Here is a 24,254-nt window from a genome sequence, read left to right as displayed (position 1 = left end):
TGTCCAAGTCCACTTTCCTTGTCCTTTTCTTGAAATAAATAGAAAGATTTAACTTTTACAGGCCTCTCAGCTGCTGACTCCCAACTTGGCAGCCCAGCATGCCCGGGGCCAGGATCTGTCACCCAGGAGGTCTTGGTTACCCATGTTCCCTCCCCAGGCTGCCCTCCGAGGGTCAGCCCGGCTGTCGGGGCCCACCAGCACAGAGGTGGTGGCTGGGCGGGAAGGAGACTCTGGGTTAGTACGTTCCCCGGGCACCACCAGAACCAAAACTGTGATCCTGCTGCAGGACGGAGAAGGGACGTCTGACCCCATCCCACAGGCCCCAGGGAAGGCAACTGCCAGCTAAAGGCCAATTCCAAGAGGGTTTTCATGAGTAGACGTATTAATAGAAGCCATGGATTATCTTGTAAGAGGCTCCAGCAGCCGTGTGGGCACTCAGATAAGCCTGGAACCGCTCGGGCGCTGGGGACACGGCTGTCCCTCTGCTGGCCCCGGTCCTCCCTCCCCCAACACCCTTCATCCCCAAGATGCACCCGCTGACTTCACGACTCTGCAGGCCTACTCTGATATCTCACACCTCGGTGGTGGGGGCGGGGTATGAAAAAAACTATTTTCCGTGAGAACAATAGCAGTTTCTGCTAAATTTAACATAAAATAAGAGCTCATTACTTCTGCCTTAGATCTGATTCCACATCTGGAAACGGGTTAATGAGCTTTTTCCCTTATATTCCAAGGAAGCAAGGTTATTTCTGGATGTGCCTTGCTAGCAGGTGGCCTGGCTGGGGTGACACGGGGTGCTCTGACCCTGTAGATGCCCTTCCCCCCACCCTCTTAGTCCTCAGTGCTGGCCCCCTGGGCAGGGGTGCGGGGGGTGCATCCCAGAGACTGTGGGCCTTGGGGAAGGGACAGATGGCTTCCCTGACCTCGTCCGAGGGCCCACCCAGCACACGGGGGGGTACTCGGGAGGGCTGCCTACTACTCCCTCACCTGAGACTTGTCTTTTAAGAACATGATCCACCAGCCAGTCAGTAGATGTTTACTGACGGCCTACTGTGTGCTGGAGGTGGGGCTGGGGCCCCCTTCCAGCCTCACGGAGGTAGGGAAGGGATGCTCATGGCCGAGGCGGCATGGGGAGGGTCTCCGGGAGCCATGTCTCCACTGAGGGTGTTTCCTCAGACGAGAAGGACTTGGGGGGCAAGGGAGAGGGCCTGGCATGTGGCTGTCAGAAGCGCTGAGGCCGGGGCACAGAGGCAGGTCCGGTCCTGTACGCCCTTTGGAAGACTCCGCTTCCCCCGGAAGCATGGCGCCAATCCGCCGGCTCCCACCCCTGGCTACACCGGGTACTCTTCACTCCCTGGCAGGCCCTGACCCCGACTTCCTGGCCCGATGCCCTTGAGGGCAGTTGAAGGTTCAACTCAGGCCTCGTCTCTGGTGAGGCCGTGTCCACCGGGCCGCACCTGCTGGTTCTCACCTGCACAGGTGACGGGTCCCAGGACCTCGCTCACTAGGGGCCCCTGGCGGGCGCATCTTCCCTTCCTCCCCTTTCAGACCCCAGAGGCATGGCCGATGTGAACGGCCAATAAACAACAGCAAATCGATCGACCAACAGATCACTCCATCAGGGCAGGACCCAAGGAGGCAAGACCGGGCACCGGTCAGCAGGCAGTCTTACTTCCCCCCGCCCCGACCCCTAGCTCACCACCCCCTCTACACGACCAACAGCAGGGCCCAGAACCAGGTGCCCCTGGGCCCCTCTTTTCAAGCGAGAGCAGGAGGAGAGCTGGGTTCCGGGGCTGTGTTCCTCAGTCCCTGAGAGCTAACAGAAGTTCTGCCCAGGAAGGGCTCACGGGCTGGGAACCACCGGGTTAATGCCTGTCCTGGGGGCTCCCCAGGCAGGGCCTCAAAGCTGGGTGAGACCCGCAGGCCCCACCGCCTACTCCCTGTGCGTCTGTAAAGCCTGTGCGTGAGGACAGTTCACGGCTCTCGATTCTCCCAGCAGGACAGCGCCGACTCTGCTCCTGCGTGAGCCAGGGCCCCGTGAGAGGGCTGCAGTGCCGCACCCCCCATGCCCCCGCTTGTCCAGGGAGCGCAGGCCCCGGGCCTGGTGCCCTCGGGGTTTACGCAGCACCCCTGGCTCCCAGGTATGGGCCCTGAGCTGGCCGGCACGTCCCCCAGGGAGGCCCAGGTGTCTCCACAACAGCCCCTGGGGCTGCTCCCCACACCACCACGACCCCACCTGAGGTCTGCGGCCTGCTCCCCAAACCTGCTAGAGGGGCTCTCAGGCTGACCAAAGCTTTCGGCCTCCGGAGAACAGGGGTGGAGATGAGGGCATCTTAGGTTTTAGTAAATGCCCTGGATGGGTTGGGTGGGGGGCGGCTTGTGGCTGAAGGCCCACAGGGATGGGCCCACAGGAGGAAATCATCAGGGACCATGGGGGAGATCCCAGGACCTGCATTCCAGGTCAATGGAAAGAAGACCCTCCAAACACAACTGACCCTTTCTGAAGAGCAGAAGGTGGTCTGAGTGGTCCTGAGCCCATCCTCACAGGACAGCAAGCAGAGTGGGCGGGCCCCTTGAGGCAGCGCGAGTTCTGGGTGGTGGAGGTGACAGGCTGGCAACAAAGAGCCCTAGTCACCCCATTGCATCTTCCGATGGCCCCTGGGGAACAGGCTGGTCTCCCCCGAGACCCTGGACTTCCCCTGCTGCAGCCCCACTCCAGCCAAGCAGTTTCCAGCCCTTTCCTTCGCAAAGAAATCTCAGGCCTCACGTATCACTGAGGTTATGGACATGAGTGGAGTAAGCCCCCGAATAGCTGCTCAGCCGCCAAGGGACATCCCAAAGCCCAAGGCCCCTGCTTCTGGTACCCAGCTCCTACTGGTCGGTCAGTTCAAGTAGGATAAAGGGTGGCTGCCATCCCATCCCTGCTCCTACCCGGCCACCACCAGGTTCCAGAAGCTTCTGTCCTCCTGCCCCTACTTCCCAGGAGGGGTCTCGGCCTCACCAAACATCCTGGAGAAGAAGCAACCAAACCCAGGAGGGGCCTAACAACCCCACTCCCACCCCGCACCAGAGTACGAGGCCCCAGACAGAGCTGAGGTCCCCCGCCAGCCCCGAAAAGGGGCCTCCCAAGGGCTGGAAGGAGGTTGCGCATCACTTTCAGGCGCCCCCGGCCCACCCGCCTCCCCTCCAGTCCTCCGCAGCCCTCGTCCCCTTGTCAGCACCGGCCTCTGCACAGCCGCCGCCCCCAGGCCTGGCACCGGCACCTCTGAGGGACCCTCTCCTTCCGAGGCGGAGTAAATAGGCTCCCTCGAGCCGCTAACTGACAGCACAAATGAAAACCCGGCGCTCCCCCCGCGGAGATTTACAGGGGATGTGAAATCTTATTTGCACCGCTGCCAAGCCTGGGACACGAAGAAATTATGCCTCGAGAAGAGGCCGGCCGGCTCCCCACGGAAGCGGCGGCATTGGAGATGGGCTTATTAAAAGCCACAGTGGCCACATTTCAACCCGTTTCAGGTGTTAAGTAATTTACTGCCACCCAGAATTCAGTGACGGTTTCTTTATCATTTTTATTTCTGTGATGTGGGCCCAAGGCCCCTGCACGAGGGACTGCGGGTCTAAATGCTCCCTGCACCCCAAGGACTGCAAGGGAAATGGGGGAGCAGCGGCCTGGGAGGGGGCGGGGGGTGGCTGGCGTGGCAGCCGACACCCCGATTCTCTCCAGGTGTTATACCAGGCTTGGCTCAGAGTGTTGAGGACGGCTGACTCTAAGATCCTCCTGACCCCACATTCAGGGGCTCAGTGATTCCCCCAAAGACCCTGCAGGCGTTTTCTGAAGACAGCAATGGTAGTGTAAGTCCTGTGAGAGCAAACAGCACCCCTCTCAGGAGGGTCTACCAACCACACGACCAACAAGTCTTTACTGGCACCTACTGTGTGCCAGGTCCCCAGACAGCAAGTGAGCAGGACCCTAAATACCCCTCTCCCTGTGGCTCACACACTCTGCTCACAGTGTTGAATAACCCTATGTGGTTGTGGTTGGTTGATTAAAATCTCCAAAAGGCACACAAGCTCTCGAAAGAAACATGGGGGGCTCTGGACAGAGGGGCAGGAGGAAGTGAGCCCGCCTGACGGGACATCAGGTCCGTGCCAGGGGTCACAGCCATCCTCCTGCAGGGACCTCCGGCGTCACAGATGAGAAGGTTCAGCGTCACAGTGCCACTCACTGCCCTGCAGACGGTGCGGCCAGGGGCCTGCACCCTCCCCTTCCACGGCCTTGACCCTCCCGGGGAAAGGCACGGCCTCACGGTCACAGAAAACCAGGGGCAGGGAAGCGTGCGGTCTGGGGCCCACGGGGTCACGAGCCCTGAGCACCTTCTCAGCAGTGCCGGCGGGGGGACCGTTTGACGTCCGCCGGCTTTGTGGGGATTAAGCCTATTACTGAGGCTCTGGGGGCTTATCCGACACCCTTTCTGAGGCCCCCTTTCTCCACCTGTTTTCAGATACTTGGGAAGACCAAGGGGAATCTTCAAAGCCCAGGCTGAGCCAAGAGCAGAAATTCTTTAATTAGCTTTCTCTTGGATCGGGGCCCTGGCGAATGGATTAGTTGTGGTGGGGCTGGAGAAAGGGATTGCACTCCCTTAGAGCTGAGATTACAAGCCCGGGGTGAGGGGCCGAAGGCCCGTCAGCAGGGATGGCGGCTCCCCAGGGGCTGGCAGATGGAACCTGTGACCGGGAAGACGCAAGAGACATGCTCTCAGCGAGGCCTTGGTCCTCGGGAGCTGGCACGGAGAGACACTTGGCACGCCCGGGCGGCACCCTGGGGTCTTGTAATGGCTGTGTGTCCTCCCCGTGGGACGGCCCACATCTGGCATCTCATGACTGGGGGGACTTCTATCTGTGAGAGGCAAGGCAGTGCGGCCCGATGGTGCCAGGCACCAGACACCTGTCACCGTGTTCCGTCCTCGCTCATCCCCACTTTCAAGCAGGTAAACTGACGCCCGGGCCTAAGGAGCTTGCCCAAGGCTATGGTGACAGAGGTTCGTGTGTGAACCAGGTCCTAGGCCAGTTAAGGAGCCTGACTGGGATCTGTGAACCTGGAGGGAAAGGCACAGGCCAGCCCCCACCAGATATCGCTGCAGGGAAGTAAGCCTCCCCATGCAGGCCTCCTCCAGGAAGCCTTCCCTGACCAGCGCCCATTACTTTGGATCCCCCTAGTTAGACTCATACCCTGCGCTGTGCCCACTGCTCCCACTCTACCCTGAGTGTCTTTTAGAGGCAAGGGCTGGGCCTCCCTCATTTCATACTCTCTGAATGAAGGGAGGTGGGCTGTGCCCTCCTCCGTCCAGGATGGGGGTCCAGAAAAGGGAAGGCTGGCAGGAGGCTGGGCCTTGGGGGCTGGAGGACAGGAAGGAGGGAGCCACAAGGGGAGGCTGCATGGGACCCCAGGAGCTGAGCTCCAGGCTCAGGTCTCCCCCAGCCTGGGGCTCTCCTGCTGTCCAGGAGGGGCAGGATGATTCAAGGACTTGGAGACCCAGATTCCCCGGGACTAAAGCCCTTTGAAGTGAGACTTGTGCTCTCCCTTGAGCTCCGCATCAAAGGCAGCTCTGCTGTGGTCGGGCCACGCTGGGCTCTACAGATAAGGGCCGCCCTCTTGGGGCAGGCAGAAAAAGGGCGACTGGGCTTCCAGGAGCAGCTGCCAATCGCCCCGGCCTCCCTCTGCCTTCCCTGCTCCTGGGGGAAAGAAGCTGAGACACCCCCAGGGAGCCACCTCAGGCCTCTGTCTGGGATGTTCCCCCCACCCCTCTACCTGACCCTCCCGACAGGTCTGCCTCTAGAATCAAGTCATTGCAGGTGACGGTGTAGTTCCCCAGGGTGTCCAGCTCCTGGAACCACATCTCCATTGCTTGTCCTTGCAGCCTCAGAGCCCTGCACCTGCTCCATGAATGGACAGCTGGGCTATGGAGCAGGTGGAAGGTCAGGGCAGGCTGCGGGAGGAAATGACATCCAAACCGGGACCTGGAGCTTGAATGACCAGAGTCAAACGTGAAAATGGGAAGAGAGGGTGCAATGGCTAGGAGGTGAGGGGCCCAAAACCATTCAGCTGGTCTGGACTGGAGAGGGTCCGAGAGGGAACCAGAAATGGCAGGAAAGGGGCTTCCCTGATGGCTCAGTGGTAAAGGATCCACCTGCCAGTGCAGGAGACATGGGTCGATCCCTCATTCAGGAAGATCCCACATGCAACAGAGCAACTAGGCCCATGCAGCACAACTGCTGAGCCTGCGTGCCCTAGGGCCCGTGCTCCTCAACAAGAGGCGGCACCGCAATGGGAAATTCACACACCGCAACTAGAGAGTGGCTCCCCCTTGCTGCAACTAGAGAAAAGCCTAGCAGTGATGACGACCCCGCACAGCCATAAATAAATAAATAAAATCATTTTTAAAAAAAGAAATGGCAGGAGAGATTCTGAGGCCAGACGAAGTTGGGTGTACCCATCCCGATGCCCAGAGAGTCAGAGAGTCAAGGTCACTATTTGCACAAGACCTTCCCTAAATCAAGGATCCCAGGGATGGAGGAAGGAGCTGTGATGCGAGTCAGGGCTGCCCAGCGCCGAGGGCCCCCATCTCCACTGTGGCCTCGCCGGATACCCTCTCCCCCTAGCTGTGCAGCACAGCTCCAGCACCAGCCATGAGTTTGAAGAGAGAGCTGAAACCCAGAGGCACTGCCCAGCAGGGAGTGGTGTCCACCCCATAAGAGGCCAGGCCCAGACAGACCATGGCCAAGGGAGCTGAGCGTGGGAATGAGGCCGGGCGCCAATCCCCCTGGGAGCGTCTCCAGTGGTGGGCATGGCAAACCGGGGGCCACAAGGGCAGCAGTGGTCCTGCTGAGACTCCCTGTGAGCAAAGAGAAGGTCTCCGTGTTTTCTGGGATAAAGCAAGTCTTTCCAAGACTTGCGCTGGCTGTGCGAGCTACAGGGGTGAGCCCAGCAAAGGCCGGTTTTCTGCTGCCTTTCCCTCCTCCAGGGACCAAACCTGCGCGTATCGGCAATTCCAGCCTCTGCCTCTTCTCCAGCCGTGGAGAGTGATATGTCTTATTTCAATTAGCTTTTTCCTGATTACCGGCGAAGTTCTGCATCTTTTCACTTGTTTACTGGCCATTTGTTTTTCTCTGACTGGGAATTGCTTGTCCACATCTTTTGCCCATTTTTCTTATTGATGTGTAGGAGCTCTTTGTACATCAAGAGAAGAGCAGAGAAGCAGCCTTCTCCTGGGGCAGACCCTCAGGGCTTCCCTCAAGGGTCCTGGTCCCAGGAAAGGGAGGAGGATTTGCAGGGGGCTCCCACTGCATCCATACACCCCACCCAGCTCCCGGTGGGCCAACTCTGCTCGGAGACAAAGCACCTTCTGCAGGTGGGAGCCCCTGCCAGGCCGGCATCGCAGCTGGCAAAACCCAGAGGACTGGCTTTTTTTTTTTCACTACACTGCCCTGTGGCTGGCAAGGTGTCCTGGATGGCACCCGAGAGGAGGCAGCTGGTATAGAGGGATGTCTAGGAAGAAGCAACAATTATTAGTAGCCAGCCCAGTTCAGTGGGAACCAGCTGACAAAGGGGGCAGGTCCTGCAGCCTCAGGCTGACCCTCCCGACAGAATTCCAGGGCCCTCTCTGGTGCACACCATCCCTGCCCCGCTTCCAGCTACATGTGTATGCATGTTCAGTCGCTCTGTTGTGTCCAGCTCTTTCCAACCCCATGGACTGCAGCCCACCAGGCTCCTCTGTCCATGGAATTTTCAGGCAAGAGTACTGGAGCAAGTTGCCAGTATTGGCACCACAACTGCTGAGCCTGTGTGCCCTACAGCCCACGCTCCTCAACAAGAGACGGCACCGCAATGGGAGATTCACACACCACAACTAGAGAGAGGCTCCCACTTGCGGCAACTAGAGAAAAGCCTACGCAGCGACAAAGACCCCACATAGCCATAAATAAATAAATAAAATTATTTTTAAAAAAAGAAATGGCAGGAGAGATTCTGAGGCCCGACCATGTCGGTGTGTACCAGTCACTTCCCCAGCAAGTCGCCAGGGGATCTTCTTGATCCAGGGATCAAACCTTCATCTCTTGCATTGGCAGGCAGATTCTTTACCACTGCACCACCAGAGAAGCCCCTTCCAGCTATGACAGTCAACAAAGAGTGACCCAGACGTGGATAAATGTGAGCCCTGCCCCTTCACCCTCGGCCACCTGACCTTTCAGGTCCAGAGGCAACCCTGTGGTTCATTCCCCTCCAGTGCTTTCCGTATTTCAGCGGACAAACATCGCAGGCCATAAAACTGATTTCCAAAGTCTATAAAGGCGATAACATTTAGCCCGGAAGAATAAAGTCCCCCCATCCCCAGGGTAACAGCTGCCAAGAACCGTGCCAGGGCCCTTTCTGTAGCTGGGGTGGCAGGCACCGGGACCAGCCTGCAGACATCCCTACACCAGCTGACAAATGACGACTCAGCAAGCGCCCGGAAGGCTGCAAACCTCTTGCTCACCTTTACCCTGACTGCCCGTTGCACTGGCTCCCCCAAAACCAGCGAGGGCACACCGGCACCCTGGGGCCACCTCTCTCCCACCCGGCACTAAGCTCCCGGCAGAACAGCCAGACCACAGATTGCAGGCCACCATCCTGGTGCCGGCCAAGGCCACCCCTCTGCTCTGTGCCACGCTTGCGTGAGCCTCCCAGGAGAATAAAGCCGCCACGACCTCCATGTGACAGAGGGGGACAGGGTGCCCTGACCTCTCCCAAGCTCTCCAAACACCCCCGTCCTGGGCTGACGCCGCGCCCACTCACAGATACCTGGAACTACGTGGGGTTACCATGGGCCCACTGCCCTCACTCACTCACTCACTCATTCAAGGGTGACGTGGCCCAGTGGACAGTACAGGATCTGGTTCAGGCTTCCTGGCTGGAGATTAGTCACCAGCTTTCCAGGCTGAAAAGCCACCCGCCAGGTCATTGTTACACTGATTGCCCTGGTCAGCTGGACCAGGAGGGGACCATGGTCTGGGGCTGTGGGGCAGGAGGCTGGGCCAGGATGAGGGCAAAGTGCCAGGGGCAGGCCTGCCAGCCAGAGGGGAGGGAGACTGCCTGGAGACAGGGGGATAGACAAAATGACCCCAACAAGTCCCTTCCAGGCAAGGATGAAACAGGGTCAGGAGACGAGGCATCCAGGCCCTATTTTTTTTAATCCCACCCTCGGGACAAATCTATGTGCAGCCAACAGATCCACACGCAAGGGTGAAGGAGGGACCCCCCCCCCAACCAGGGCTGTGGGGATCCCCCTCTCAGAAGTCACTCCTCCTCCTTCTCCAGGGTTAAAGCACATCACGGTATGGAATTAGTTATGGGCTCAGCATCCAGCTTCACCACAAAGAGGTGGAGAGAAATAAGGCTCTTCTCATCAAGGATGCCCCCCTGCAACGGGGCTCCCAGAGTACCTGCGGGAGCTCGCAAGGTGGGCAGGTGGGGTGCCAGCTCCGGGGGCTCTCCAGGCTGGCTGTGGGGCTGAGAGGCGGCATTTGCATGGAGAGCCTCTGTGGCTCTGGAATGTATGCAGCTGCCTGGGTGTAATTCCTAAGGCGAGACGAATCTCCAGGCCACTTTTCTCAGCAGGAACAAGTCTTTCCTTCAAATCGATGGTGACACATTTTTAAACTCCGATATTAAGGAGGGAAAGATTTTCCGGCCCCCTGGGGGCAACCCTTATTAGTCACTGGCTCATCTGAGGGAAATCACAGTGGCAGGCCCAGTGGGCCTACGCGAGGCAAGAGGCCCAGAGGCCAGGCGACAAACAAGAGGGCAGAGGGCCCTCCCAAGTCGGGAGCAAAGCTGCGAGGGGGGTTGCACTTAGAGGCGGGGTCTGGAGCAAGGGGTGAAGCAGCCGTAGGCAAATAAAGAATAGCTGGTAAGGGTGGCAGAGGCAGAGGAGAAAGTATGAGAAAGAGGCATGAAGCTGAAATATAAGTAGACTTCCAAGTTTAGAGTCACAGAACCAAAATCTTATTTCCCATTTTGCTATGGCTGCCAGGAAGCTCAAAGCCATTTTCCTTTTTAAAAAATGTATTTATTATTTATTTTTGGCGGTGCTAGGTCTTCACTGCTGCCCTTGTTGTACAACTTGTTGTACAACTTTCTCTAGTTGTAGCTAGCGGGGGCTACTCTTCATTGCCGTGCACAGACTTCTCATTGCGGTGGACTCTCTTGTTGCAAACCTTGGGCTCTAGGGCATGCGGGCCTCAGCAGTTGTGGCGCATGGGCTTTAGTTGCTCTGTGGCATGTGGAATCTTCCCAGACCAGGGATCGAATCCGTGTTTCCTGCATCAGCAGGTGGATTCTTAACCACTGGACCACCAGGGAAGTTCACGGCCACTTTTCATACACAGTAGAAAGAGAATTGTTACAAAGGCCTAGTTTTGAGGTGTCTTCTGGATGGGGCCAAGGTAAGTACCAGGAGCCAAGCTGCCCAAGCAGTCACCAAGAGCATAAAACACAAGGACAGGTATGAACCGTGGGCCCTGGTTTGACCAGACACCAGCATTCCACGGGCTGAGCAAACCCGGGAACAAGGCAAGAGGCCAGCAGGTCAGACAGCACGTGCCAAGAGCATCCAGGCCAGAGGATTCCAGGTGTGGCCAGGAGCACAGGGCACATTTCTATTAATGCCCAGGCCAGCATCCTCCTTGTCACTTCTTTTTATTCCTGTTTTAATGGTTCCCCGGTTTTATTATACCTGTTTTTCAGTGGAAATAGGTAGCTTAAACACTTTAAAAAATCAATTCCAGCTCAAACGCCTACTTGCTCGGCGGTAACAGTCACCATTTATTGAGTTCCAATGACTTGCCAGGCATTTGCATGCATCTCCATCCCCCAAACCACCTTCAGAGAAGGCGTCACTCTCCCGGGTTTACAGACGAGGAAACCGAGGCTCAGAGGGGAGGTGTATCCTGCTCAAGGTCACAGGGGCTTGGAAGCGGCTGCAGCAGCCCTAGTCCCTGGCATGTCCCCACTCCCACCCCCTGAGCCCCAGAGCCCAGCACCCTGCTCCACGAACCAAACGGGGCTCCCATCTGCCTTGTTAGGAGGGAGACTTGGCTGAGGCAAGGTCAAAGCCGGGGAGGCCGAGAGGTAGTTGGTGATCCACAGAGTTCCATCACCCCCCACCCCGGCCCTGCCTGCAACACTCTGGTCCCTTCTCTGCCAAACTCCAAGGCTTCAGCTGGAACCACCCCAGCTTCCCATGACCCGTGAGCCTCACCAGCAGGTTCTCCGCCGGCTGACAGGCTGGCCTTAACGCCTTTGACGGAGCTATAAAGCTCCCGTCGCAAATGTCAACTCTGGGCCATTTGCTCCGCAGATTTCAATGTTCCTGTTTCTCCTCAACAAGGCAGCTCTTGCTTCTCAAAAGGGATGTGGCGTTTGATGATGTTTAAACCTACGTGAAATACAGCCAGGCAGCGACAATGAAACATACGCGGGCCCCTGCCGGCAGGGGGACGGCTTACTGCCGGGCCTCTCTCTTCCCACACGCTCCTCAGCAGCCACTGCAGCTCAGCTCCTATTTTTATGGCAATTACAATGTCCAAAGAGGGGGAGGAAGCAGCGATGGGGAGGAGGAGGGTGGGCACCACTGTACAAGGACCACTTGTTGCCTTTGGGTGTGGGTGATCTGATGGGGATTCAATGAACCGAAGCAGGTGATGCCAGCCGGCCGTGTCCACCCCTTGCCGCCACCCTCTCGGGGCCACACAGGCCCACTGGGGCCACCCAGGTCCACAACCAAGTATGTGATCTCCCCCAGGGGCTACAGCCCAAGCTGCTGGCTTCCAAGTCCTCGCTGGCTTCTGACACTTCCACAAGGACATAAGAAGCTGCAGTCCCTCACCTGCCCAGTATGTAAGGCAGAGGGAGCCCCCCTCCATGGCTGTGCCCACTGGGCAGGCCTGCTTCCACCCAACAGCCCTCACCGAGATGCATCGTTAGTTCCCGTTCTTTTGTGTCCCCCCTGGGGACCTGCTGTGCCGATATTCTCAGGCGCCCCCCCCTCCCTCCACAGATGGGCACCAGCCATGTGCCAGCCCTGTCCACGGATGGAGACCTGGGGTCAGTGGGTCCTGCCACTGCCCTCCAGGGGCTCCAGTCTAGTGGGTGGTACAGTGAGATGCTTCACTCATAAGAATAGTACTCAGCATTTACTGACCCCTCCAGTGTGCAAGGCACTACAGATACTCACTCACTTTCTCCTCTTAATCTTCCCCTGGGGTGCACACTGGAAACAGACCTGGAGAAGCAGCACGTGGGACCAGATTTTACCCCAGTCTATTGATATCTTGTGAGCAGCCTCCAAGGTCAGCCGTGCTGCACCTGTGGGGGCCCTCCAGGCCTGTCCCCACCCTCACTAGGACAGCTGCACCCTTTCTATAAGTAATAAATCAAGACTGTGGGGCTGGCGGGGGAGTGTAATTTCCCTGGTAGTCCAACGGTTGGGACTCCTTGCTTTCACTGACAGGGAGAGGGTTCGATTCCTGGTTGGGGAACTAAGATCCCACAGGTTGCTCGGTGTGGTCAAAAATAATAATAATAATAAGATTACAGGGAAAGGGAACCAGTGATGGGGTCACTGCTGCCAGCAGGGCCTGAGGAAACATCAGCACAAATAATTTACAAAGTAACTAAACGAGCCCCAAAGGTGAGCTTCTGAAATTCAAGAAGACCCCAAGGAGGAGAGAGGAGGGGAGGGCTGGTGGCTTCAGTTCTTCCAGCTCAGCGGAGTCCACCAAGTGCTAACAAGAGAGCTTCAGTCAACACCCCACCCCACCCCCGGGAAGGGGGCCATCCCCTGGCCGGGGCTGTTGCCATGTGACACACACACCAGTCCTGGAAAAAGCAGAGCAGAGGGGTGGGGGGCTAGCCCACCTGCCCTGCATGCTCGTGGTCTGGAGGCCCCAAACCCTTCCTGGCAGTCAGGAAGGGCCCTCCTCAGCTGCCTTGGGCCCAACAAGTGCTCAGCTCACCACAGGGAGGCCAGGAAGGTGCTGGTGCACAGCAGGCCCGGTTCCACGGAACCAGCCACCACAGCGGGCACAGAGCTGGCACTTCCTGGGCTTCCTCTACCCCAGACGTCATCATGCTGAGTGCCCCCCACGAACTGTCTCCTTTCAAACTCACAACACCGGGTCCTGGAACACTTATATCCCCATTTCACAGAAAGAAAATTGAGGCTCAGAAAGGTGAAGGAGCTTGCCTGAAGCCACACAGCTGGTGCACAGTTGAGCCAGGACTCATGCCCAGGACTCTCCAACTCCAACTGCAATGTCCTGAGTTGGAGACTCCAGAGCTGGTGGGGCTATCTAGACAGTGGGAGGTAAGGGGGCTGGGCGGGGGGGTGGCGCTGAATCCTTTGACTCTCTTCTAGGTCATACTCATTGTAAGGGCTGATGCTGAAGCTGAAGCTCCAATAATTTGGCCACCTGACTGCAAAGAGCCGACTCATTGGAAAAGAGCCTGATGCTGGGAAAGATTGAAGGCAAAAGGAGAAGTGGGTGACAGAGGATGAGATGGTTAGATAGCATCACTGACTTAATCAACATGAGTTTGAGCAAACTCTGGGAGATAGTGGAGGACAGAGGAGCCTGGCGTGCTACAGTCTATGGGGTCATAAAGAATCAGACACAACTCAGCAACTGAATAACAACATATCCTAAAGGCCACCCCAAGTTGGGACCAGGCCAGGTCTCACCCAGGAGCCCCCAAAGTCAGACTCTGACATGTGTGTGAGCCCACCCTAGGGGTCTGGGGAAAGTGTTAGTTGCTCAGTCATATCTGACTCTGCGACTCCATGGACTGTAACCCGCCAGGGTCTTCTGTCCATGGGATTTGATGGCTTACGGTGAACAGTGTGGGATTCGTGATCTCTGAAGAAGAAGATCTGGCTTTGGGACCAGGGACCAACTCTTGATCACTCAAGAGCTTCTGTGTAGCAGAGTTTTATTAAAGTAAAAAAGGGATACAGAAAGCTTCTGACATAGACATCAGAAGGGGGATGGAGAGTGCCCCCCCCCTTGCTAGTTTCAGCAAGCTGTTTTACGTCTGTTAGAAAGCTATTAATCAGATGACAGAGAACCCTCAAGGCTGAGGGAGTTTCCCCGGCCCCTCTCCCACAATGCGCATTTTTGAGATAGGATGGAATGAGGTGTGTCAACCCCAACCATTAAACAATTGATATGAATACTGGTTTGTGGAACTATTATCAGCCCAAGGTTTGAGAAAAGGAAAACAGTTAGTCTTTGGTGGAACCATTTTGAAGAAAGGCAAATTCCAAAGCAAATACATAGTTTCATTAACATAGCTTAAGAAAAACATTTCCATAAGAAAAAAAAACACCTTAGCTCAAGGTGTGAGAAAAGTTAAGTTCAGGTGGAACCAGGTGTCATCATAGCAACACAGAATTTTAAGAGACACTTGCAGCCCATTTCCTCCGTTTGGAGACCCTTGGCCTTCCTGCCTGTTACCCTCTCAGATTCTCTAGGCAAGAATACTGGAGTGGGTTGCCATTCTCTTCTCCAGGGGACCTTCTCGACCCAGGGATCGAACCCGAGTCTCCTGCGCTGCAGGCAGATTCTTTACCATCTGAGCCACCAGGGAAGCCCAGCGGTCTAGAGAAAACAGATTCATCTCAACACCTCCGCAAACAGCACTGTCTGCAGAGCTGCCTGTTGAGAGACAGGGAAGGGGCCCCCAGTTTCCAGAGGGATCTCTGGCTCTCAGAGCCCCTTCACCTCCTAGGGACACAGGGCACCCATGCGTTAAATGGCAGGCAAGCCACAGCCTCCTGGGGAGGCCCGAAGCCGACCAGGCAGCCCTTTGCCAAGGTGCTGGCGGATCATTCCGGGAGAGCGAGCCAAGGCCTGCAGATCCAGCCCTTTTCATGCTTGGCCAATTTAATGGTCCCCATTAATTTCAAAACACACACATTCCCACAAGCTCCGGCCTCCTCAGCTCAGTGCCCGGGGTGGAGAGCACGCTGGGGACACAGACGGGCACACAGGTGTGGGTGAGGCTGGGTGTCCTCAAGGACAAGAGGAGCCGGGAGGAAGGGGCTCGGGGCCCCTCGGAGGGGGTGGTGGGCGGCGGAGCCCTACTCCTCCCACCCCCCTACCTCCGTTTCCTGACCAATTGCTCCTGGTGATGGGGAGAAAGAGACACAGGAGGAAGGGCATGCTAGAGAGTGACCCTGAGCAGGTCACTGTCCCTCTCTGGGTTTCCCTATGACACTGCGACTGTCTTGGCAGCAGGCCAAGGTCACTGAGCCTCACACTGAGCCAGGAACCTCACCAGCAGCGTCCTCATCTATACGGGGCTTTAGTCCCTTCCCGCCCTGACTTCTGCGACCAGAGGGGCGGCGTAGGGCCTGGGCTGGGGCAGCTGACGTCCCAGCGGCCCGGGGGGAATCACTGGTTCATCTGGTCCCTCCTGCCAACTCTCAAGGACGTGTGATCACTCATTCATTCAACAAACAAACGTTTGTTGAATGAATGAGTGAGTCTCAGGACAAAGGGTCAACCAGTCCAAGGTCTGCAGCCCACTATCACGTTCCCTCTGGAAGGACAGGAACAATCTGACCATCAAAGAGAAACTTGGCAGAAGAGCTTGGGGGGAAAGGACCTGCCGGGATCCTCAAGTCCCGCCCGTTGGCCAGAGCTCGGCTCACTGGACCAGGCCCTGCAAGCCCTCGAGGGAATCTCAATAATTCAGGAGAGATCCATCATTTATGAATTTACGTAACCGCTTCTCGACCTTGTGGAAACGAGCCGTCCTCCTCCTGCAGTGGTGGAAATCAGGCCTTGGCAATGTCTCCGGTCTCCTGGGCTTTCTAATGTGGGAGAGGGGGCTACCTGCAGCCACACCTCTCTGTTGGCCACTCGGCCCCTCACCCCCAGACTGGACCCAAAGGGAGCTTCTGAAAATGCAAGTTCAATGACGTCCCTGTCAAACCCCAAGATCGAAAGATGAGGGTTTGATTCCTGGCTCGGCCTTTTTACCAAGTGCTGCGCCCCTTGCGTGCCTCAGTCTCCTCGTCTGTAAGCTGGGGGAACACGAGTGCCAGCCTCAGAAACGAGATGATATGTGCAGTGTGGGGGCAGCCCCTGGCCCAGGGGGAACAGGCAAAGGCACCCTGCCCCCAGCGCAGAAGCAGGGCTCGGTGGGGGGCGCTTGGGGCGGGCACTGGGCCACAGGACAGGAAAGCCACAGGAGTTGCAGCCCACCACAAGGCCTCGCGGGGCCAATGAACCTGGACCCTTCTTTTCTGCACTGATCACCCACCATGCCCCATTTCCGCCCCACTTCTCTATGTCCCTGCAGGGAGGACAGATGACAACACACCCAACCTGGGGACTCAGATTTTTAAACCAGAAAAGAAAAAGAGACAAAGAGAAGGTAGTCCCAGCTACTCTTTAAAAAGGTGTGTGTGGGGGGAAGCATTTCCTGGAGGCTCTGGAGTCCAGCAAACCTCCCCATCTGTGCCACTACTGTTTAACTGTGTGGCATCAGGCAAGTGGCTTCAAGTCTCTGAACCTCAGTTTCTCATCAACACCATGGGGCTGATACAATAAGACCAAGAGGCCAGGAGAGGTAGCATGGGGTGTGGATATACCAGAGAGAGAAACCCTCAGCTCAGAACCCACCGTGGCTTATTCCTAGCCCCCAGAGTTTCCCCTGAGTCCCACCTCCTCACCCCTCCCTGCAAGCGCTCTCCCTTTCTCCCCTTGTTATATCCTTGTCTGACTTCTGACTCAGATCCCCACTTCTCAGCTCAAGTGCTGCCTCCTCCAGGCAGCCTTCCAGATTGCCTCCCACCTCTGCAGGTGTGACTCCCATCCCTCAGACACTCTACTGTCCGTTTCCATTCCATTCGCATGTTTCACTTTGCATTTGAGGATTGAGATTGAGTCTTTCGTAGCCCAGGGCTTACCCCAGTGCCTGGTACACGACAGGCCTGCCATATCTGTCTGCTGAACGAATGAATGAAAAACTACACAGGAGTTCAAATTCCAACTTGGTCACCTGCCCAGCTAGGGCATGTTATCTCGTCCTCTGAGCCTCAGTTTGATCACTGAAGATGGGGATCATCCCCTGCTTTGTGGGGATGCCATGCGGTCAGCATGGAGGGTGAGGCCCGTCTCACCTGCACTCCCCAGGGGCCAGGGCCCAGTGAGGTCTCCAAGGCTCACAGGTTCCTGCCTGCCCTCCATGCCCGCCGCGGGGAAGTTGCTGCTGAAGGCGGGTGGCTGCGGAGGCCCGGCCGGCCGGCAAGCCTCAGCAAACACATTTAAATCTGAAGTGACAGATAAAGCGATTTACGGCGACAGTTTAGCGTCAGATCACTTCCCACAAGGCACTCGGCGTCCCTCGGCCCCCCTGCTTGCTAGTCCATCAAGGTGGTCTCTAAATCACTGGCTCGGAGCAGTGGCCCAGGGACAGCCGGGGGCCGGGCTCCTCCGGGCCCTCCAGACAGCAGCAGGAATGAAGGGAGGGCTCTGGCTGGCTTGGGGGGAGGAGGGTGATGGAAGCAGCTGGCAGATTCTCACAAATCAAAGCCCCAAGACTTAGGGAAACAGAGCACCACTTCATGCCTTATTTTAAATAAATAAGCAGCTTAAAAACCTCCCAGAGCGGCCAGCTTGTCGCTCTGAAACATGGCTTCCCACCTGTTCCGCAGGGCTCGGGCCCACGCGCCTGGGCCCCTCAAAGGCTCCCCTGACCCCCTGCGCCTCCCGCCACCTCCTTGCAGAATTAATTGGTCCCTGAGGCGACGCGTGGCGCTCTGTTCAGATCGCGCTTCCACTGCTTTGTCACATTATATTCTACTTAGTTGCTCTCACGCTGACTTTCCAATACTAATTTACGGGGGCCTCACTACGTGCCAGGCCCTTGGCCCAGGGCCAGATGGGCCTGAGTGCATGTCGCCCTCAGCCCCACTCTCTGGGGCGGGGCCAACGACGCTCCATTTTCCAGATGGGGAAATAGAGGCTTGGAGACGCCGGACCGGAGGCCGCAGCATGGCTGACTGGAAAGTTACGATTCCCAGCTAGCTCCTGGCCTCTGTGCCCACAGCCCTGGCACACCAGCCTGAGACAGCTGGGCAGTGTCTGGGGACACTCAGTCCCATCATGTCCTGAAGGTCAAAGCTAGCAATCGGACCCTGGAAGGACCCAGAGGAGGGGTCTTCCTGTGTGACAGGACACTTCCTGCCTGAGACTCGGCTGTCTGTCAGGAAGTAGGGGCCCACAAGCACGGGCTTGGTTTGCTGGGAACTTCAAGGGCATGGAAGGGACCCTCTCAAGGTCACGCTGCCTCCTCTCACAGTGCTCTCCCATCTCGTGGCAAAGGGAAGACATGAACACTCCAGAAGCTGATGCACCTCACCCCCCGGGGGGGATTCCCCAGACCTGAGCTTTCTCCGGAGGAGACACCAGCCTGGTTCTCCCCACACGCAGGGAGAGACGTGGACCAAGCTGGAGAGGCAGGCGCTGCCCCGGAGAATGGGAGCTTCAGGAGCTCTCTGGCTTATCTGGGCAGCGTGGCAGCCCAATATAATTAAGATGGATGCCGTGTGCCCCCGTGGGCGGGAGCCACGGCCAGAGCAGATGGCCGGAGCCCCAGACTCTCCAGGCTCTGCCCGAGCAAGTGGCCTCGGCCAGCAGCCAGTGGGGCAGGTCCCAGGAGGGCCTGGGGGCCTGCACTGCACTAGGGGGGGTTGAGGGGCTTTGGTCCCATCCCCTGGGACCTCATGCCCTGCCACCGGCCAGGCACATAGCCTTCTACTCAGCCCCAGCCCCCTCCATCTACCACATAACACAACAGTGTGATACACACAACAAACCACACACACGCATCCACTGTCACAGGCGCACACACAGCACACACACCCCAATCACACATCACACACCAACAGAGCGGAATAAAGACCAGTCCTGGACTTGAGATGCCAGGGGAACGTTTGGGAAACAGTCTGAGTCTCCAAAGTCCTGAGAGAGGCCGTGGGTGGAGTCCCTCTGTGGGGAGGGGAGGAGTAAAGAGGGCAGGCAGGGAGGACACCCAGGGTTCCCCCTAGGGATGGGCTGGAGACCCCCCCCAGCCCCAGCTCTTCACAATGGAGGTGGCTCCGGGGGTGCGGACCCCTTTCTCTCACAGGCCCTTTCCATAGCCCTGCAGGCCTCCCCCTCCACGGTGCCCGCAGCTGGAGCCAGGCCCAGGCAGGATGGCATCTTCCCCACCCTTCCCCATCAGGCCTCGGGGACAAGGAAAGACGCCCCCCACCCTGCCCCCACCCCCACAAAAAATCCAGAAGCTCCACAGCAGACCTCAAGCCCCCAGCCCTGTCCGACCCACACAGCTCCCCATGGGCCACCGATCCCAGCCGGGTCAACGCTGCCCTTGACTTCAAAAATAAAAATTTAAAAATTCCCACCCAGAGATAATTGCTGGGCTCCTTTTGCTCATTGTGGCGGCTCGGCGGTCGGCGCTGAGAAGCAATTATTCACGGCTAATGAGTATAATCAAGTCAAATAGAATTTAATGGACACGTATTCTCTTCCTGCTTGAAACTTTACATATGAATTAAGCACATATGGGTTTCACGAGGCACAGACCAGATTTATGCAGCCCCGAAAAGCCCCGCGTTGCCGCGACTTTTATTCCGCTAATAAACACGCTGATTTACGGGCTCTGGGGGGCGCGGGAACCGCGATCTCTGCTGCCCCCTGGTGGGCGGCGGCCGCAGGCTGAGCCAAGGCTCAGGGAGGACGCTGGAGGGTCCCCAAACTACCAAGGACCCCTGAGATCCGATCAAAGCCAAGGCCACTCAAACACCTGGCCGGGAAGACCTGGAGGGAGGGTCTGCAGGGGATGCCGGCTCTATGTGGGAGCTCTGCTGCGTGAGCATCACAGTTCATGAGGATCAGCTCCTAACAGGGTTCCCACTACCTACCCCATCATGCAAGCCCAGGAAAGTCCACAGAGAAGGCGAGTCCCCAGACAGGTGTGGCAAACACTGCCGGCCTCCAGTTCTGGAGAATCAAATGAAGCCAGGGCCAAAGTGCTTTCCAGAGGGCACGAGAGGCCGATAGAGCCACTGCCCTCTGAGTCTGGCCAGGCACGGGGGTGCTCGGGAAGAGCCATTAATCATTCCTACAGCCTCGAGCAGACTCCAGAGCCCCCAGCCTGCTCTGTCTGCCTCCCACCAACACCCTGCCTTGGTTCCCACACCCTCCCTCCCGCCACCAACCATCCACCTGGCTGTGAAGGAGGTGACAAGACGTCCTACGCTTCCCTCTGGCTGCTTTGCAGCTCAGAAAGAAGGGCATGGTGTTGGCCAAAAAGTTCACTCGGGCTTTTCCATAAGATGTTAAGGAAAAACTCAAAGTTTTTGGCCAACCTACCTGAGCAAACTCCGGGAAGCAGTGAAGGACACGGAAGCCTGGCGTGCTGCAGTCCATGGGGTCGCAAAGAGTCGGACACGACATAGTGACGGAACCAGAACATCAGCGGGGCACCTCGCACACCCTTGCCAGTGACTGCAGGGCCAAGGGCACCGGGAAGGGCAGCCTCACAGTGCTGTGGCACTGTCCCCTCAGCCGGGGCCCTGCGGCTTGGTCCTTCCACCCCAGACCAGCCCTCCAGGGTCCAGGCAGCAAAAAGACCCTTCTCCTCTGGGCCACTATGACTTGTCTTAGCCCTGAGTCCCTCACATGGAGACCTCCCTGCCACCCACCATCCAAGTGGCCCGAGAGAAACACAAGAGCAGAAATCCCACCTCCTCTGCTCGGAATCAGAACTCCTGCCTTCCCGTGACTGGTCACCTGTGCCCTGAGACAGGCGATGTCGGGGGAAGGAACACCCCTGTGGCCACACAGGTCTGTGAACATCAGCGAGGAGACGCACTCGCAATGCCACTGCCGGAAGGACAGTCCCAGCCACCGACACGCAGGCGCTGAGGGGCCGCCGAGCTGCCTCTCTCCCCAGGTCTCTCAAGCCCTGTCACTTAGCCAGCGCAGCATGGGCACCACCCAGAACCAATCACTCGGCCACTCCACACCCCGGGCAGCTCTGGGGTCCACCAATGGCTGCAAGCCCAAGGGTGAGACAAAGGAGATTCAAGACCCTCCTGGGGTGCCCGAGACTGCGCAGCTGGGCCAGGGGGGCTTGTGCAGCAGAGGTTCCCTATGAATCGAAGTCCAAGACAAGAGGGTCCGCCCAGGTCTTCGAACCTTTCTCTAACAAGGAGGCTCCTTCCTGTGCCGCCTGGTACCCACAGTGTGGGGGAGGAGGGTACAGATCCCACTCGCCCTTGTCCCCTGAACCATGTGAGCACCCGCTGGACTTGACCGTCCCCTGACACCCCACTCCTGACCTCGGCCAGACAACCACCACCTGGAAGGATTACAACCACCTTTCTCCCGCTCCCGACAGGGGAGAGAAACAGCAGACTCCTCAACATATCACAAGAAATGGCCAAGCCAGCAAGATGCTGCAGGGAGCCAAGCATGGGCACAGGGCCTCTGCTCCCTACCCTTCCCCCGACACGCTCCCTGACATGCTCCCTCGCCCGCCCCCCATTCAGAGCAGGGCCGGGTGGGCAGGAGGCGGAGGAAGGAAAGCAGTGCTCGGGGCCATCTGCAGCCCCCAAGGTCGGACCACCCCCTCTGGCCTCTGCCTTCCTGGCAGGGCCGCCCGGCGCGATCCCAGCCCAGCTCGCTCCCTTCCCGGCTGCTAATGGGTCTCAGAGCTTCGAGGCAGCTCAGCCAAGGCATCCCTGACCTGGCGGGTCAGGCTTTCCATGGGGAGAGGCGTCCGCGGCGCCAGTGGGCCACCCTCAAGTGGCAACCAGAGCCTCACTGGAGCCAGGTGGCATCCGAGTAGGCCTGGCACAGGGACGAGGTGGCCGCCGGGGTCTCGGACTCAGGCCCGGCCCGAAGGCCCCACTCACCGGCGTTGACGATGGCGTCCACCTCCAGCTTGGTGATGTCACCTCGGAACAGGGAGATCTTCTCGTTGAGCTGCTTGTCCTTCTTGTACTTGGGCTCCTCCACCTTCACGGTCACCCCTGGAACAAGCAGAGGCCGAGGGGTGGTCACGGGGAGGCCCCCATGGTGGAGCGAGCCACCAGGGTCCCTGGTCAGGCAAACCCCCATCAACCGCCCTCTGCCTCCAAAGGCAGGGTGCCTCATGGGGACCGATGACCTGATTGAGGACAGCCCACACTGACCAAGCGCCTACTGTGTGCAGCACACACTCGTCTCCTTGAATCTTCACAGCAATGCTACACACAGGTAGAGAAGCCATGCCATCCATCCCCGTTTTACACACTGGGTCACCCAGACCTGAGGCTTCCCAGGTGGCTCAGTGGTAAAGAATCTGCCTGCCAATGCAGGAGAGGAGGGTTCAATCCCTGGGTCGGGAAGATCCACTGGAGAGGGAAATGGCAACCCACTCCAGTACTCTTGCCTGGACAACCCCATTGGCAGAGGAGCCATGGACTGGTGGGCTATAGCCCATGGGGTCGCAAAAGAGTTGGACACGACTTAGCAGCTAAACAACAACAAACACCTGAGACTTGGGAGCACTACGTGTGTTGGCCCGGGTTCCCGGTCACCAGCTCTGCAACGTGCAGGGCTGAGGTCCTCATGAGGACGCTGACCCGCAGGCCACTGCACCAGGCTGGCAAATCCCGGCTCTAGCAGCCATGGCATCGTGCGTCTAAGGCTCAGTTTCCCAATGACATAACGGGGATAAAAGCCAAACCAAGGACTTCCCTGGGGCTCCGGTGGCTAAGACGCCACACATCCAGTGCAGGGGGCCCAGGTTCGATCCCTAATCAGGGAACTAGAGCTCGAATGCTGCAACTAAGATTCTGCACTAAAGCCAAAACCAAAGATCCCTCAGGCCACAACGAAGACCTGGTGCAGCCAAACAAATAAATATTTTTTTAAGAAAGAAAGAAATCATTTTTCAACAAACTACCAAACCTACCTCAGGCTGTGTTAATAATGAAAAGCGGTGACACGTCAAAGTGCCCCGTGCAGAGCAAGCACTCATAAATGCCGCCACCCTTCTTCTCTTTGGCCTCGTCTGGACGATTCTCCCCAGACAAGGGTCTGCAGGGACCACACCACGCTCAGCCAGCTGGGTCCCCAGATCAGGGCCTACCTTTCGCCGTCTCCTTCCACGTCGGGATCTTCTTCAGCCTGACGAAGTCCCGGCAGAAGTAATGTTCCTCCCGTTGCTTGTCACTCAGGCCCTTCAGAAACGCTGCAGCGGGATGGGATGGGACAGTCAGGCGGGCGGGGAGGGGAGCAGCCCAGGGGCCCCCCCCACCGCCCACAGGTCTCCTGTCCGCCGTCCAGGGAAGGCTCGCTTTGTCCAAGGATGCAAAGCAGCCCTGTGCATTCACCCTTCCGCAAGCTCACGGGGATGGCATGCGGAAGGAGGGTCCCCTGGAAGAGCTTGCCCCGCCCCCTTTGTTAGGAAGGGAAATTGAGGCTGATGGAGGTGGAGGGTGTCTCTCAGGGGTTCAGAATTAAACTCTCCCAATTGCCAGCTGCTTCCACACCTCTGAGCCCCTAGTATCCTCATGTATAGAATGGGGATTAAGACAGCCCTTGCAGAGTGATTTCAAGCTTACTCATACATGCTAAGGCCAGGCAGGTTGGTGGCACTGAATCAGTTACATCATCATTGCTGTTATGTGTAGGCAGCGGGACACAGGGAACCAGGACAACCGTCCTCCTCACAGGCCGGCAGAACCAAGTAGGTGTGGTACCTGTTTGCGGCATGGCCCCTGCATTGCCATAAGTCTCCCTCCCAGGTGTCCCCCAGCTTGACTCAAGGGCATGGCTGGAATCGTCCCCATTTTACAGATGAGCAAATGGTCCCAGGAAGGTTAGGAGGCCACCTGTAGTCAGACGGCTAGTGATTTGAGTGGGAAGCTAGGCCCTCCTCATCCACTCACAGACTCTGGGTCCATCCAGGCTGGTTCCCCTTGCTGGGCCTGGTCTTCCCTTTGGGCCACACCAGGCAGGGGAGCGGAGGTCCAGGCTTGCGGCTCATGGGCTCCCCCTGCCGGCCCGAGGCCACCAGGGCAGCCGGGCTCAGTCAACCTGCTCCCCTCCACCACTCCATCCAGACTCTGGCTCCCCTGGCAGTCTGAACACAC

At 57.9% G+C, this 24,254-nt stretch overlaps 1 protein-coding gene across 1 annotated transcript in view; it reads right to left on the bottom strand.

Moving 5' to 3' along the window:
• MACROD1 (mono-ADP ribosylhydrolase 1) overlaps positions 1-24,254 on the bottom strand; it is a 154,356-nt gene that overhangs the window by 120,482 nt on the left and 9,620 nt on the right. The window contains exons 2-3 of the mRNA XM_055580967.1: positions 23,249-23,350; positions 22,029-22,145 (exon numbers count right to left, since the gene is read on the bottom strand). Of these exons, the coding sequence (XP_055436942.1) occupies positions 22,029-22,145; positions 23,249-23,350 (219 nt within the window). The remainder of the gene's footprint in view (positions 1-22,028; positions 22,146-23,248; positions 23,351-24,254) is intronic.

Source organism: Bubalus kerabau, chromosome 5 (assembly GCF_029407905.1).
Source record: "Bubalus kerabau isolate K-KA32 ecotype Philippines breed swamp buffalo chromosome 5, PCC_UOA_SB_1v2, whole genome shotgun sequence".
Classification (NCBI taxonomy): Eukaryota; Metazoa; Chordata; class Mammalia; order Artiodactyla; family Bovidae; genus Bubalus; species Bubalus kerabau.
This window is presented reverse-complemented; position numbering and strand designations above follow the sequence as displayed.